At 42.2% G+C, this 13,669-nt stretch overlaps 1 protein-coding gene across 2 annotated transcripts in view; it reads left to right on the top strand.

The window, feature by feature from the left end:
* SEMA5A (semaphorin 5A) overlaps positions 1 to 13,669 on the top strand; it is a 239,405-nt gene that overhangs the window by 207,035 nt on the left and 18,701 nt on the right. For both annotated transcript variants that reach the window (XM_032220236.1, XM_032220237.1), the window contains 2 exons: positions 2,874 to 3,021; positions 6,908 to 7,133. In XM_032220236.1, the coding sequence (XP_032076127.1) occupies positions 2,874 to 3,021; positions 6,908 to 7,133 (374 nt within the window). The remainder of the gene's footprint in view (positions 1 to 2,873; positions 3,022 to 6,907; positions 7,134 to 13,669) is intronic.

The following is a 13,669-nucleotide window of genomic DNA, read 5'->3' on the forward strand; positions in this document are numbered from 1 at the left end:
CATATAAAGCCCTTCATGGTATTGGACCTGGGTACTTGAGAGACCGCCTGCTGCCAATTACTTCCAACAGACCTATTAGATCCCACAGATTAGGCCTCCTCCGAATTCCATCTACTGGCCAATGCCGATTGGCCACCACCTGGAGGAGGGCCTTCTCTGTGGCTGCTCCGGCCCTCTGGAACGAGCTCCCCGTGGAGATTCGGACTCTTCAGGCTTTCTGCAAAGCCCTTAAAACCTGGTTGTTCCGACAGGCCTGGGGCTGACGGATTCCCCGCCCCCGCTCGAATTGTGTGGTTGTTGAGTGTTTTTTAAATTGTTTGTAGTTGTTTGTCCGTTGTTCCTCTTGTTTGTATTCCCCCTCCCCTATTGGTTTGTGAGCCGCCCTGAGTCCCTCCGGGAATAGGGCGGCATAGAACTCCAATAAATCAAATCAAATCAAGTCTCTGATGAGATTACAGAATTCCAAACAAAAACTCTTACAAGCAATGCACTTCTCCAAGTGTATCTTAGAATCAGGGTTACAGAAACAAAGCACTTCTCCAAGTGTATCTTACATAAACCACGACCGATGATCAATCAATGTTGAACGAACCAAGGAACGTTGATTCCTGCAACCAGGGCATGGCACCATCCGTCCTTTTATCATCAGAAGACCCACTAACGAGCCCCAGCTGCATTGGTAATCTTGCATCCAGAAAGACTCACAGGAGACTACTGCTGAGTCACAACAGATAATACACAAATGATCCTTGTTACCGTATTTTTGGAGTATGAGACGCACCAAGGTTTTGAAGAGGCAAATTTTTTTAAAAAGTTTTTGCACTCTGCAAACATCCCAAAAATCGGCCGTTTTTTTGTGAAAATAGGCCCATTTGTTTTTTAAAACAAAGGCATGAATAACACTTAGCAGGCTTGTAGAGTGCTCCGGGGTGGGGGTGGGGGGCAAAAACGAGCAAAGAATGTGCCCGTTTTTTTGTCAAAAAAAGGTGCATGGATAGCCTTTAGGAAGCTTATAGAGTGCTACTGGGGGCTGGAGGGGCAAAATTGAGCAAAAAAATGGCCTGTTTTTTTTGCTCATTTCTACCCTCCCCAGCCCCCAGGAGCTCTCTGAAAGCCTCCTACAAACTATGCATGGCCATTTTTGCAAAGGGTGTGTGGTTTCGGGAGGCAAAAATCCTGTATTCAGTTTATAAGACGTACCCAGATTTTCAGCCTCTTTTTTGAGGAAAAAAGGTGCATCTTATACTCCGAAAAATACGATACCTATTGTCTCTTATCCTTGGTTGATCTTTAGAGACCAACCCTCAGTGAACATGTAAAGGTTCATGCATATTCATAGTTTGGACCTTTTTTTTTCTTTATGCATGTACAAGATGTTTGACAAAACAGAATAAAAACTTTATTGCCACTTTAAATGTACATTAATTTGCATACATTAAAATGAATTTTCATTGCATTCAGCTCTCAACAGATGACCATTATGTGTGTATTCGCATAACACAGATATATGACATAGCGAACAATCACAGTCTAATTCAGATATATACATATACATGGCAAAAAAAAAATCCTGCCAATTTACAAGATGGATGGTACAAGGAACAAAACTGTTACAAAATCTAGTAGTCCTACTATAGATAACATTGAAGCCTCCTCCCAGAAGGGAGCAACAGAAACAGATTGTGAAGTGGGTATGTGGGGTCTTAATGCTTCGAGCTCTAAGCACATAGCGCTTATAAGCAGTAGACTGAATAACGGGAAGCGAGTTTCCTATAATCATCTTGGTTGTCCTTACTTCTCTCTGTATGGACCTTCTATCTGAGGCATTGCTGCCACCAAACTAGTTTATTAAAACACTCTCAGTTGTGCCTCTGTAAAAAGTGGCCACGACAAAAGGAGAAAGATGTACTTTCCTCATCCAATGCAGGAAATGCAAATGCTCATTTGCACCCTTCACTAAAGATAATATATGAAGAGGCCAAGTCAGATTGTTGGTTATCTGCGACCCCAGTTACTTAATACTATTGGTTCACCGACAAATGCGTGCACCAGTCCACCAAAGCCTTTACCTCTTCCCTGTAAGAATCTTCATCCTGTTCCCAGATAATCCCCACCACTGCCGCGTCATCCACATACTTCACAATATGATTCGGCACAGACGTGGCACGGCAGTTATGGGCCATCAAGATGAACAGTAACTGATTCAAGACACAGCCCTGTGGGGAACCTGTACTTGAGGTGGAGTTAGAAACGTCTCTAAGAAGAAACTTTGAAGATACATTTTTTCCCCCAAAAAACAAGAGTAGATTAGGTTGTCCTTTAGTGTTCCTTTATTTACTCCTCTCCTTTTCAGCTCTCTTAGTTGCAGTACATTTCACCAAGCTAGCTTCATCATCCACCTTGCAGCAGCTGCCCATGTTCTTTGAGTACTTGGTTGAGCCGGCTGGTGTTAAGCATTTCTGCTCCAAACAGCTATTTCAAAATCACAATGGAGAGGCCTCTTGATCACTCCGTCAGAACATAAGCCTATCACAAATAGCTTGTGGCAATCTCTTGATCACACTACTGAATGCTAGCACTATCCTGCAGGCTGCTGGAATAAGAGACTCTAAATAATTTTCAAAGGGGGAAAAAAGAAAGAAAAGAGAATACCTTTTTTGGGGGGGAGACGACCGAAAATCTAAACAATGATAGGAATATGAAATCATGTTATTTTTGCATCCCAAGGAAAAATCACCTGATCCAAGCTCAAAAGGGGTTGATGTCTGTTATTTGATTTTCTTTCATTTCTAGACAAGCATATTGATAAATCATATTAATGCAACAGCACATTAAGGACCACGTTAAATCTGACCTTGCTTTCCTTCTTACAGGTATTGCAATGAGCATTTGTTGTGTTCTCCTCATGTGTTCTGGACTGGCTGGGGTGTCTGGGAACGTTGCACAGCCCAGTGTGGAGGAGGCATTCAGGCTCGCCACCGAACTTGTGAAAATGGCCCAGATTGTCCGGGTTGCAGTGTTGTGAGTTTATAGCTGCATTCTTTGTTTGCTTTTATATATGCAGGATTTTACCATAAATTTGTGAGTTGAGGTCGTGATGTATGACCCAGAAGAATTCAGAAATACACTGATTCATCACTACACAACAAATATTATCATTTTTAGAACTGTGCATAGCAATAGCAATAGCAGTTAGACTTATATACCTCTTCATAGGGCTTTCAGCCCTCTGTAAGCGGTTTACAGAGTCAGCATATCGCCCCCAACAATCTGGGTCCTCATTTTACCCACCTCGGAAGGATGGAAGGCTGAGTCAACCCTGAGCCGGTGAGATTTGAACAGCCGAACTGCTGAACTGCTGTCAGCTGAAGTAGCCTGCAGTGCTGCATTTAACCACTGCGCCACCTCGGCTCCTGTGCATGCTTCAGATATTACCTCCAAATGAGGCGGTGGAGCACATGGGTACATGAATACAGCACCTCAAAAAGTGGCTGCTTCATGTTTACACACTGTAGGATGGAAGTTTGTGCAGCCTGATATTCTGTTGCCAGAGTCTTCTTCCTGCCTAATGGTGGGAGACTGCCCTGAAGCCAGCTGGGAATCCGTTCCAGTGCCCGGTGAATGTTTTCATTGTTCCAGTATTTCAGAGTTAGCAATAGCAATAGCAGTTAGACTTATATACCGCTTCATAGGGCTTTCAGCCCTCTCTAAGCGGTTTACAGAGTCAGCATATTGCCCCCAACAATCCGGGTCCTCATTTACCCACCTCGGAAGGATGGAAGGCTGAGTCAACCTTGAGCCGGTGAGATTTGAACCGCCGAACTGCAGCTAACAGTCAGCTGAAGTGGCCTGCAGTACTGCACCCTAACCACTGCGCCACCTTAATTGTCTTTAATATTAATTCTATAGTTTTGCTGAATTCTGCTGCTGTGCTGGTCTGGACTATATTCTGATTTGTGGATTTCTTCCTTATTGTTTAGTACTTTTAAGTGAGCAAAACCAGAAGTGTCCTAGATAAATGAAATCTATTTATATTCTGTCCACACAAACTCAGGTTAAGAGCATTCTCCATTTCACTTTACCTTTCAGTGACCTCTGTATTGTAGGCTTCCAGAGGAGGATTATTTTGATCTCCCTTAGTGAACCTTTAAATTTGAGCTGTAAATAAAAGGTCGGAGCAGGCCTATCATAACATAACAGATCAAAGCAAGTTTTCTCTTGTGATTTTTTTTTTTTTTTACTGAGGGGAGTGATTTGGCATTAACCCAAGAGAACTCAACCATCACACATATTATGTAGGAGAAATGTGTTTCATTTTAGCTGCTGTAATTATGGCTCTCATTTGACTCAGTCATAAAGCCTGTTTGTGCTAACTGTATACATAGAGTAAAAAATTAAATATTGTGAATTGAGCAACTAACCCGAGGACCTAAAATGAGGCTATTTAATGATGAACATTCTGCAGAGACCATTTTTAACTATACAAATACTTTATTGTTGTTGTACGTATATACACAGTTTACACATACAACGAAATTCACATAACACCCAGAGTCCGGACCCAACACACATAACAATCCCCAAACACCACCACCCCACCAAAAAAATTCCCCGCCCCTAAACCACCCAAACATCCACACAACAGACCAATAGCTCTCCAATAGCTCATTGATGGTGGCCCTTTAGTTCATTGTTGAGTGCAATTAAAGCTATTCAGAAGACTTGTGATCCTAATTTTAATTGTTCTGTATCTTCTGCCAGAAGGCAACAGTCTAAAAAGATTGTAAGCAGGATGGGAAGAGTCTCTGAGAATGTTATGCAACTTCCCCAAACAGCGAGATGCGAAGATGTCATCCAGGACTGGTAGCTGGAGCCTGGTGATATTCTGGGCAGTTTTAATGATTCTCTGTAGAGCTTTTTTGTCCGCTGCAGAGCTGCTTCCATACCATGCAAGAATGCCGTATGTCAGGACACTCTCAATAGCGCTGCGATAATAAGACAGAAGTAGACGCTGAGATAGATTTATTTTCCTTAGCATTCTCAGGAAGTACAGCCTCTTCTGTGCCTTCTTCATAAGCATGTTAGCATTCATGAGAGGTCCTCCATTAGTTTAGAATCCAGAATCTACAACATCACATTTTAATTAATCAGGGATAGCTATGCTAGGCATGCCCATACTATCTATTTAAGGACTGAACTCCCTCTAGCCACTTTTTCTTGCTATGGTACTACTTGTGACATTTGCCATTATTAATCCAGCCAATGCAGCACAGAAATCAGAAAGAAGCTCTAAACATGTTATGACTTCACCAAGGCACAGAGGAAAGGCACAGTTAGGTGGGAGTTTCGTTTCACCAATGCATGAGAAAGCTTCATTGAAGAAAAGTACTTGGCCAAATTAGTTGTATCAAACCAGAGTGGGCTATGAGGTGAAGCCAGAGGTGGGTTCCTACCAGTTCGCACCTATTCGGTAGAACCGGTTCGTCAAATCTACCGAACCGGTTAGAAGAGGTTCCACCAGTGGACCCGGAAAGCAGGCCACACCTACAGAAGAGGTTCCAAACCTTTTTTGAAACCCACCACTGGTCTTTGGATATGATTATTCTACACTATCATGCTCATATTTATAAAACTCAGTGCCTCTGTGAAAGGTAAGGATGACTACTGCGTTTGTGGTGCAATCAGAACATTGCGTGTGTTGAAGTTGTTTTAACGCAAACCAAAGATGCCTTTTAAAAAACAAGTTGACATCATATTCTTATGCATGCCAGTGCTGCGTGTGAGGTAATTTAAGGTGGTTCTGACAAGTGTCGTCGGCATCTTCACATCCGGTCACATGGGTGGCAAGCCACTCCCATCCGGTCACATGGGTGGCAAGCCACTCCCACAAAGGAGGCCACACCCACAGAGTAGGTTCGAACAATTTTTGAAACCCACCACTAGGTGAAGCTGAAAAGAAATCAGGGGTTATGGCACTGGTATCTCATCATTATATCTATCAGGAAAACATATTAGGAAGATAAGTTTTTTGCCCATGGAATTTCTTGTGTTGGAGCCCTGTGCCATTTCAAACTGCCTTGCTCTTCCCTGACAATAATGGCCAGAAGAACTGGAATAAACAAAACAGGAGAACTGCTATTTCTAACATACATATGCTGTAGGAGTTTACTTTTGTGGTGATGGCTTGCCTCATACGTAGCTTTAACCGTTCAAATTCTAAATGTTTTGGGGCAAGATAATCCAAGAGAAGAGTCTTGATAATTTCCCTCCCTTTCAAATTCCCTTTTTGGAGCGATTTGCTTGTGATTTTCTAAAGCGATGTTTATACTACTATCAGTGGATTTTATTTAAAAAAAAAACTGTGGGCACAGTTTAAAATGCTCAGTTTAAATAAGCAAGTATATCCTTGGAATATAAGACCATAAAATTATATTTTATGCAAAGTATATTGCATTGTATAAAATTCTGTCATACACTGGATCCAGAGTTTTAGAGATAACCATTGTTATAAGCTTTGTTTATTGCCTACAGCAAATCTGTTAGTATCCAAATGATAATCTCTGCAGTTGTTAATGTTTTTTAAGCTTTCAGTTCAAGATAATTTGGTCCATGGAAGGCTGAATCTTGTGCAATCTTTCAACTTGCATATTAATCCTATTATAATGCTGTTATAATTTACAGTCTGTCGCTAGACTGTAAGCTTTGACAAGATCTGATCTTAATTATCCAAATTATCGTACAGTATCATACATTTATCACAGAGTATCGTAAACACTGGAGGTTTTTAAGAAGAGATTGAAATGGTATAGGGTATCCTGCCTGAGCAGGGTTGGACTAGAAGACCTCCAAGGTCCCTTCCAACTCCGCTATTCTGTTAAATTCTGTTAAACTATGTCTTTTCTTATAGGAGTATCAGACTTGCAATACCAAACCTTGTCCAGAACTGAAGAAGACAACTCCTTGGACTCCATGGGCACCAGTGAATATCTCTGACAATGGTGGGCACTATGAACAACGATTTCGATACACTTGTAAGGCACGCCTTCCTGATGCAAGTTTGCTAGATGTGGGGAGGCAACGGATTGAAATGCGCTATTGCTCAAAGGATGGTGCCACTGGATGCGCAACTGATGGTGAGCAATCATCCAGATAATCACTGTCAATCTTTTAAGCTTGTTATAATAGAAGGTCTCACGGACTTCAGGTAGAAACACTAACTGCTTATTATTACAGTAAATTAAGTGGGTTCCACCACAAAACCGCGAAGCCCTTATCCGCGCCGACATAAGTGCGGAGGGCAAATCTGCGCCATTCGAAGCGCTAAGGAAAAACGCGACCCTACCGCGATGACATAATCGCGGAGGGCAAATCCGCGCCTTCCGAAGCACTCAGCACCCTAAACCTAACCCTAAACCTAACCCTAAACCTAACTCTAAACCTAACCCTAAACCTAACCCTAAACCTAACCCTAAACCTAACCCCTAAACCTAATCCTAACCCTTACCTTAATTTAAATCGGCTTTCTTCCGCCGCGCTGTTTTAAAGCGCCCTTCTGTCGCCGCGCTGTTCTTCCGGCGGTGATGACGTTGCGGCTTTAGCGACGCGGTTTTATCACCGCTATTTTGATGAGCACGGTTTTGTCGTGCCATGAATTAAGTGATGGAGTATAAATTGCAGGGAGCTCTTTTATGGCTGAACCTAATGGCATGCACCTGGAGATACATGGTTCATCAGGCAGCAGTACTTCTCCCCTCTGCCCAGGTTTTTTACCATCACTATCTATAACTGATGAACATATCTGACCTCTGCAGTGGGGCAAACATAGCCCACCTCGATGTGGTCCCTATTATCTTTTCATTGTAGGGAGTCACAGAGATGACATTATTTAGAGATTGTTAGAACAACATGAGGAAAAGGACATGTTGAGTGAAACAGAGAAGGTGTCAGGAAGAGGCTCAGACTGGTCCTTCCCTTTCTCCCTGGGGTACAAGGAAAAGGAAAAGGGAAATGCATCAGGCTCATAAAACTACACTAACCAATCTCAGTGAAATTCTAGTCATCTTGTGGTATCTGTTTCCTGATCTGGACAACTTCAAAGAGTTAGCAGCAATTGAAGTGAGTAATAACTGCTAACATCTGTAATAGTTTATTGCACTTCTACATAGTCTCATGTTGCCTGAGAACACATCCAGGAAATATGAACACAAGATACATCATTGTAAAAATTAACTGCTGCCACTCAGTTCTCCAGCAAAAAAAAACAACAAAATTCTATCTATCCGTTTATCTATTTGTCAAATTTATATGCCATTCATCTTGTGGTGCAAGGCAACACTGAGTTGTATTTTTCCGTAGAAACATTTTTTAATGCATGAAGGTATATGTAATGTGCTTCGTAAGCGATATTAATGTTTTCTTTTTGCAAATCACCCTGCCCCCTTTAAAAAAAAATCTTCCTATTAGCTTGATTGATCATTGAAAGTATAATTAGAAAATATTTTTTTAGAATTAAAAGTTACATAAAGCTATTGCTTTTTTCTGACATCTTTTAAACTTTTAACATTCATCAGCATCTGATTCTTGATTCTAGAATTCTACAGTGCATAGTTACTGACATTCGATCAAATACTATTAATACTTATTTTACAGAACTATAATTCTGCAGTTCAAATTTTGCCAGAAGATCACACTATTGAATTGTGTGTGATTTGCAACATCTCATAAATTTTCCTTAGCAGAATTATTATTTTTTTTGTCATACCTCACCTGGTGTCAGCATTCCAAATACTATGCAGAATTAAATCAGAGTCGAAGGCAAAACTATGCTTAAAGTTCCAATTTAATAAGACAGGCATGTTGGCATCATGCTGTGGGATTCCAATTCTGGAAGTTATCCCACCCAGTTAAAAGTTCATGATCTTGTCCCCACACCCACAGTCCATCACATGGTCCAATCTTCTTCCATGCTGGTGTCTACGCCCAACTGCTTCCGGTCAGGTGTGAAAGTGCGGAGACAAAGGATGATCTTGACTTCTAGTAAAGAATGAAAATAATACATTCCACAATCCTACTCCTGTCTATTCCCCCCTCCCATCGGCTATACTAAAGAAACAGCATAATGAAATAAGAGAAAGTGTGGCAGGCCAAAATTCTAAAAGGAATATAAATGCAGGCCTGACACCTGGTATATATACAGTAGTTTTTGTTTTATCTGAGTAACAATTCATTGTAATTTATAATGAATTTCACCTTATCAATGTCCCAAAGGTGCTTTTTCAAAAAGCAACTGGACTTTCTTGTTTTTTCCTTGAAGGCATTTCACTTCTCATCCAAGAAGCTTCTTCAGTTCTGACTGAATGGTGAAGAATGGAAGGACTTCTATTCCTTGCAGTCATCTAGTTGTTAGCCCTAGACACCTTATTTATACTTAAGAAGCTCGCTGGCCCATGATTTGCTAGAATTTGTATCTTAACCTCTAAAACTTTGACACTTTTATCTCATTTCTTCCCTGTCTTGGTCCAATTTCTTTAGCTTATATGTTGCTTTTATTTAGTGGGTGTTTGCCTAATGACAGTTTTGTTAAACCCAGAAGTCTCTGGATTTCTACGGGGAAACGGCTCAATTTTTGTTTTCTAGAAAGATAAATGAGCCAGATATTTATGGGATAGAAATAGAGGGTAGAGAGTTGTTGTTTGTTCTTTTCCTTATCATTTTTCCTGCATGCTGGGGGCTTGCTTCTTTTAATACTGCACTTCTCTAGCTCTTGCAGCAAAACTGCCCAGGTTCGCCTGGTGCACCAATTGCGACCCTACCTGGATCAGGAGGCCCTTCAGACAGTCACTCACGCCCTTGTGACCTCAAGACTGGATTATTGTAACGCGCTTTACATGGGGCTGCCCTTGAAGAGTGTTCGAAGACTTCAGTTAGTCCAGAATGCAGCCACGCGAGCGATTGTGGGTGCACCCAGATACACCGACGTCACACCTATCCTCCGTGAGCTGCACTGGCTACCCATTAGTCTCCGGACCCGCTTCAAGGTGCTGGTCGTTACCTATAAAGCCCTACATGACATCGGACCTGGGTACCTGAGAGACCGCCTCCTGCCGATTACCTCCCATAGACCGATTAGATCTCACAGGTTAGGTCTCCTCCGGATTCCATCTGCCAGCCAATGTCGGCTGGCGACTCCCCGGGGGAGAGCCTTCTCTGTTGCAGCTCCGGCCCTCTGGAATGATCTCCCCGTGGAGATCCGGACCCTTACTACCCTCCCGGTCTTCCGCAAAGCCACCAAGTCCTGGCTGCTCCAGCAGGCCGGGGGGCTTGTGAAATATCCAGCCCCACGGAAAATGTGAATGTTGCATATTTTTAAAGTGTTGTTTTGTCTATTTATCCCCCTCCCCTTGTCTATTGTGAGCCGCCCGGAGTCCTTTGGGAGTGGGCGGCATACAAGACGAATAAATAAAATAAAATAAATAAATAAATAAATAAAACTATCAATACATAATATGACAAGCATGTTTGTTTATCACCCAACATCATAGAGTCTGACCATCATTAGTACCGTACTAAGAAGATGTGACTGGCCTGAGATTATCCAGTTGCGTTCTTGGCTAAGGAAAGACTAGAATCTGGATTTTTGCACTCCTAGTTCCGCACTTAACTAGAATACGTAGATGTGGAGTATTTGTGGTTTTTTCCTTGCAAATATCTCTTCTAAGACAATACTGCGAGCTATACGGAGCTTGTAGGTCTGCACATATTCTCCCCTTATTAGAGAGATTGCCAGGGAGGGCAGACAATTTTTATCTAGGCTTTCTCCTCCAGGACACTAACCCGGTTACCACGTATGCAGTGGCAAAGTTCTGTGCTGCTGCAATGTCCATAAGAAAAAAATTGGCTATAGAAGTATTGTACCATCTTGTACCAATTATCTGGACATACCGCTAACAATTTTTGGACCATTATGCTATTATCCAGTTTTAATGTCAATACTATTTAATTATATTTTAATGTTAGTAATTTTTTAATATAGTGTAAAAACTAATGTGTATTGCTGGTCTTTGACCGTAATAAAGATTTTACTTACTTACTTCTAAGACAATGGCTGAGGCAGGGGGGTTAACACACATTGAACCTTCTGATTGATTTCTCACTATATGATTTTGCTCTTGTTGGAAGAAATGTCCTTCTGGGTTCGGCTCCAAGTGGGGAAAAAGACACTGGAGACTGCTTGGAAAGATGGTTTTAATGGTGGACAGAACCACATGGCTTGAGTCCTGAACAGAAAAGGTGATCACATGCTTCAATGTTGGTGGAGAAGAGAAGGGAAGAGAGGAAGAGAAGATGAGTCCCTGGTTTTATGCCCTCTATGGCCTTTGATCTTGATCTTGTATGCTGATTGATTGTCAGACTCCTATGGGCCCATGCAGGGGCAACTCTCTAGCTGCGTTTTGAATCCAGGTTTGGTTGAGTTCTCAGATGCCATGTGGCGAGTTGGGTAAAGGGCCAATATTATCATGCCTTAATGCCATCACTCTGGAGCTGAAGTGGAGAACTCTTTATTATGTAAAGTGGACTAGCTCAGACTATAATGGCTCATTGACAAAGGGGGTTGGGCAGGAAGCTGCAGGCAGCTATTCTGTCTTTTAAAACATGTTTCTTCCTTTTCATATCCAGAGAAATATTCTGCCTTTTCAATATTTCCTAGGATATTTCATTTTTCTGGGAGAGGGCTGGGTGATAACTTCCTACACTCTGTTGAATGTATTCTCACAATTACCCTGCCGTTGGAAGTAAAGTGAAAGTCGTTAGGTAATGTAGGATGTTATCACCCAGCCCTCTCCCAGAAAAATGAAATATCCTAGGAAATATTGAAAAGGCAGAATATTACGTTTCTGTGGATGTGAAAAGAAAGAAACATGTTTCAAAAAGACAAAGTGACTCTCCCTGTAGTTTCCTGCCTCCCCCCCCTTTTTTTTTAGTCAATGGGCCATTAAGAAGGCCAAGCCAGTCCCTTTACGTAATAAAAGAGTTCTCCCCTTGAGCTCCAGGAGGATGGAATCAAGGCATGCTACTATAAGCCTTTTACCCAACTGACCACATGGCATCTGAGAACTCAACCAAGCATGGATTCAAAACTCAGCCTAGAGAGTTGACCCTGCATGGGCCTATGTGAGTCTGACAACCAATCAGAATACATTTCTTACACAGGAACAGGAAAGAGAGAGGTGGGACTGAACAGGTTATAAAAAGCCTGGCAAGCCCCTCCTTCAGCCCTTCTCTTCTTCTCCACCAACATTGAAGCATGTGATCACCTTTTCTGTTCAGGGCTCAAGCCATGTGGTCCTGTCCACCAATAAACCATCTTTCCAAGCAGCCTCCATGTCTCCAGTGTCTTTTTCCCCACTTGGAGCTGAACCCAGAAGGACATTTCTTCCAATAGTAAGTCCTAGCTAGATTCCAGCCACGTCTGCCATTCAACCAACTCAAATCCTGAAATTAACCAAATCTCTGGCATGTTTTTTTGTGTGTGTGTGCAATTGAAAACTGGCAGCTGAAACAAATAAGAGGTTCTTGATATCTGTGTACAGATCCCGCTTCTACCTCCCCAGTTGCCTTTCTTTTTCTGATTCTCTTCCAGTTTTATACAAGCCTAAATCTGAGAAATAAAACGTTACAGCTTGCCAGCAGCTCATTTGAAATTGCCAGCAGGACAGAGCCTTCTACCATCCCTCCTGCAGCAAGCATTTTGCAATTAAAACTTACTTTAACGTGGCCTGTGTGCCCCGTTCTTTACATCTTGTAAAATAGTTCTTCTGCTATGGTGCCATTGTGACCGTTTTAACATTCCTATTGCTGCGCCTAAACACAAGTTGTTGTAACTCGTCCATCTTTTCTTTTCCTCATTTTTGATTCTTGATTCTGGGCCAGGAGACAACAATGGTAGCCTCCATCTGGCAGAATCTCAAGCACTTGAAGGCTTTTAATCATTGTCTCTATTGACTTTACGTTGCTTTAATTAAAAAGGACCTGGTAATTGCAACTCTTGCAATTATTGTTGTAAATTGAATAGTCTTGAGGATGAAGATAAAAAACAGAAAAGAGCTAGCGTCTAACTAAAAAACCCAGGCAAGAAATAGGATTAGGATTAGGATTTATTTCATTTATATGCCGCCCTTTCCCCCGAAGGGGACTCAGGGCAGCTCACAACTCAGTCAAGGGAAAGGAAGTACAAACAGGGGATAAAGACAAACAAACAATACACAATTTAAAAACACACAACAGTCATACCATTCGAGAAAGGGGTAGAAGCTCTTTAGCCCCAGGCCTGTCGGAATAGCCAGGTTTTGAGGGCTTTGCGGAAGGCCTGGAGGGTGGTGAGGGTTCGAATCTCCACGGGGAGCTCGTTCCAGAGGGTCGGAGCAGCCACAGAGAAGGCCCTCCTCTGGGTAGTCGCCAGTCGGCATTGGCCGGCGGATGGAATTCGGAGGAGGCCTAATCTGTGGGATCTAATCGGTCTATTGGATTAAATATCAGATTTAAAGCTCGCTTTTCCCTTTCAGCGAGCTTTTCTGTATAAATACTACATTTGCCAAGTGAGGATCCACCTCAGAGGTGAATTGCTCCCGGTTCGGCTCAGTTCAGTCGAACGAGTAGTGGCAGCGGCAGG

The sequence above is a fragment of the Thamnophis elegans genome, chromosome 6 (assembly GCF_009769535.1).
Source record: "Thamnophis elegans isolate rThaEle1 chromosome 6, rThaEle1.pri, whole genome shotgun sequence".
Lineage (NCBI taxonomy): Eukaryota > Metazoa > Chordata > Lepidosauria > Squamata > Colubridae > Thamnophis > Thamnophis elegans.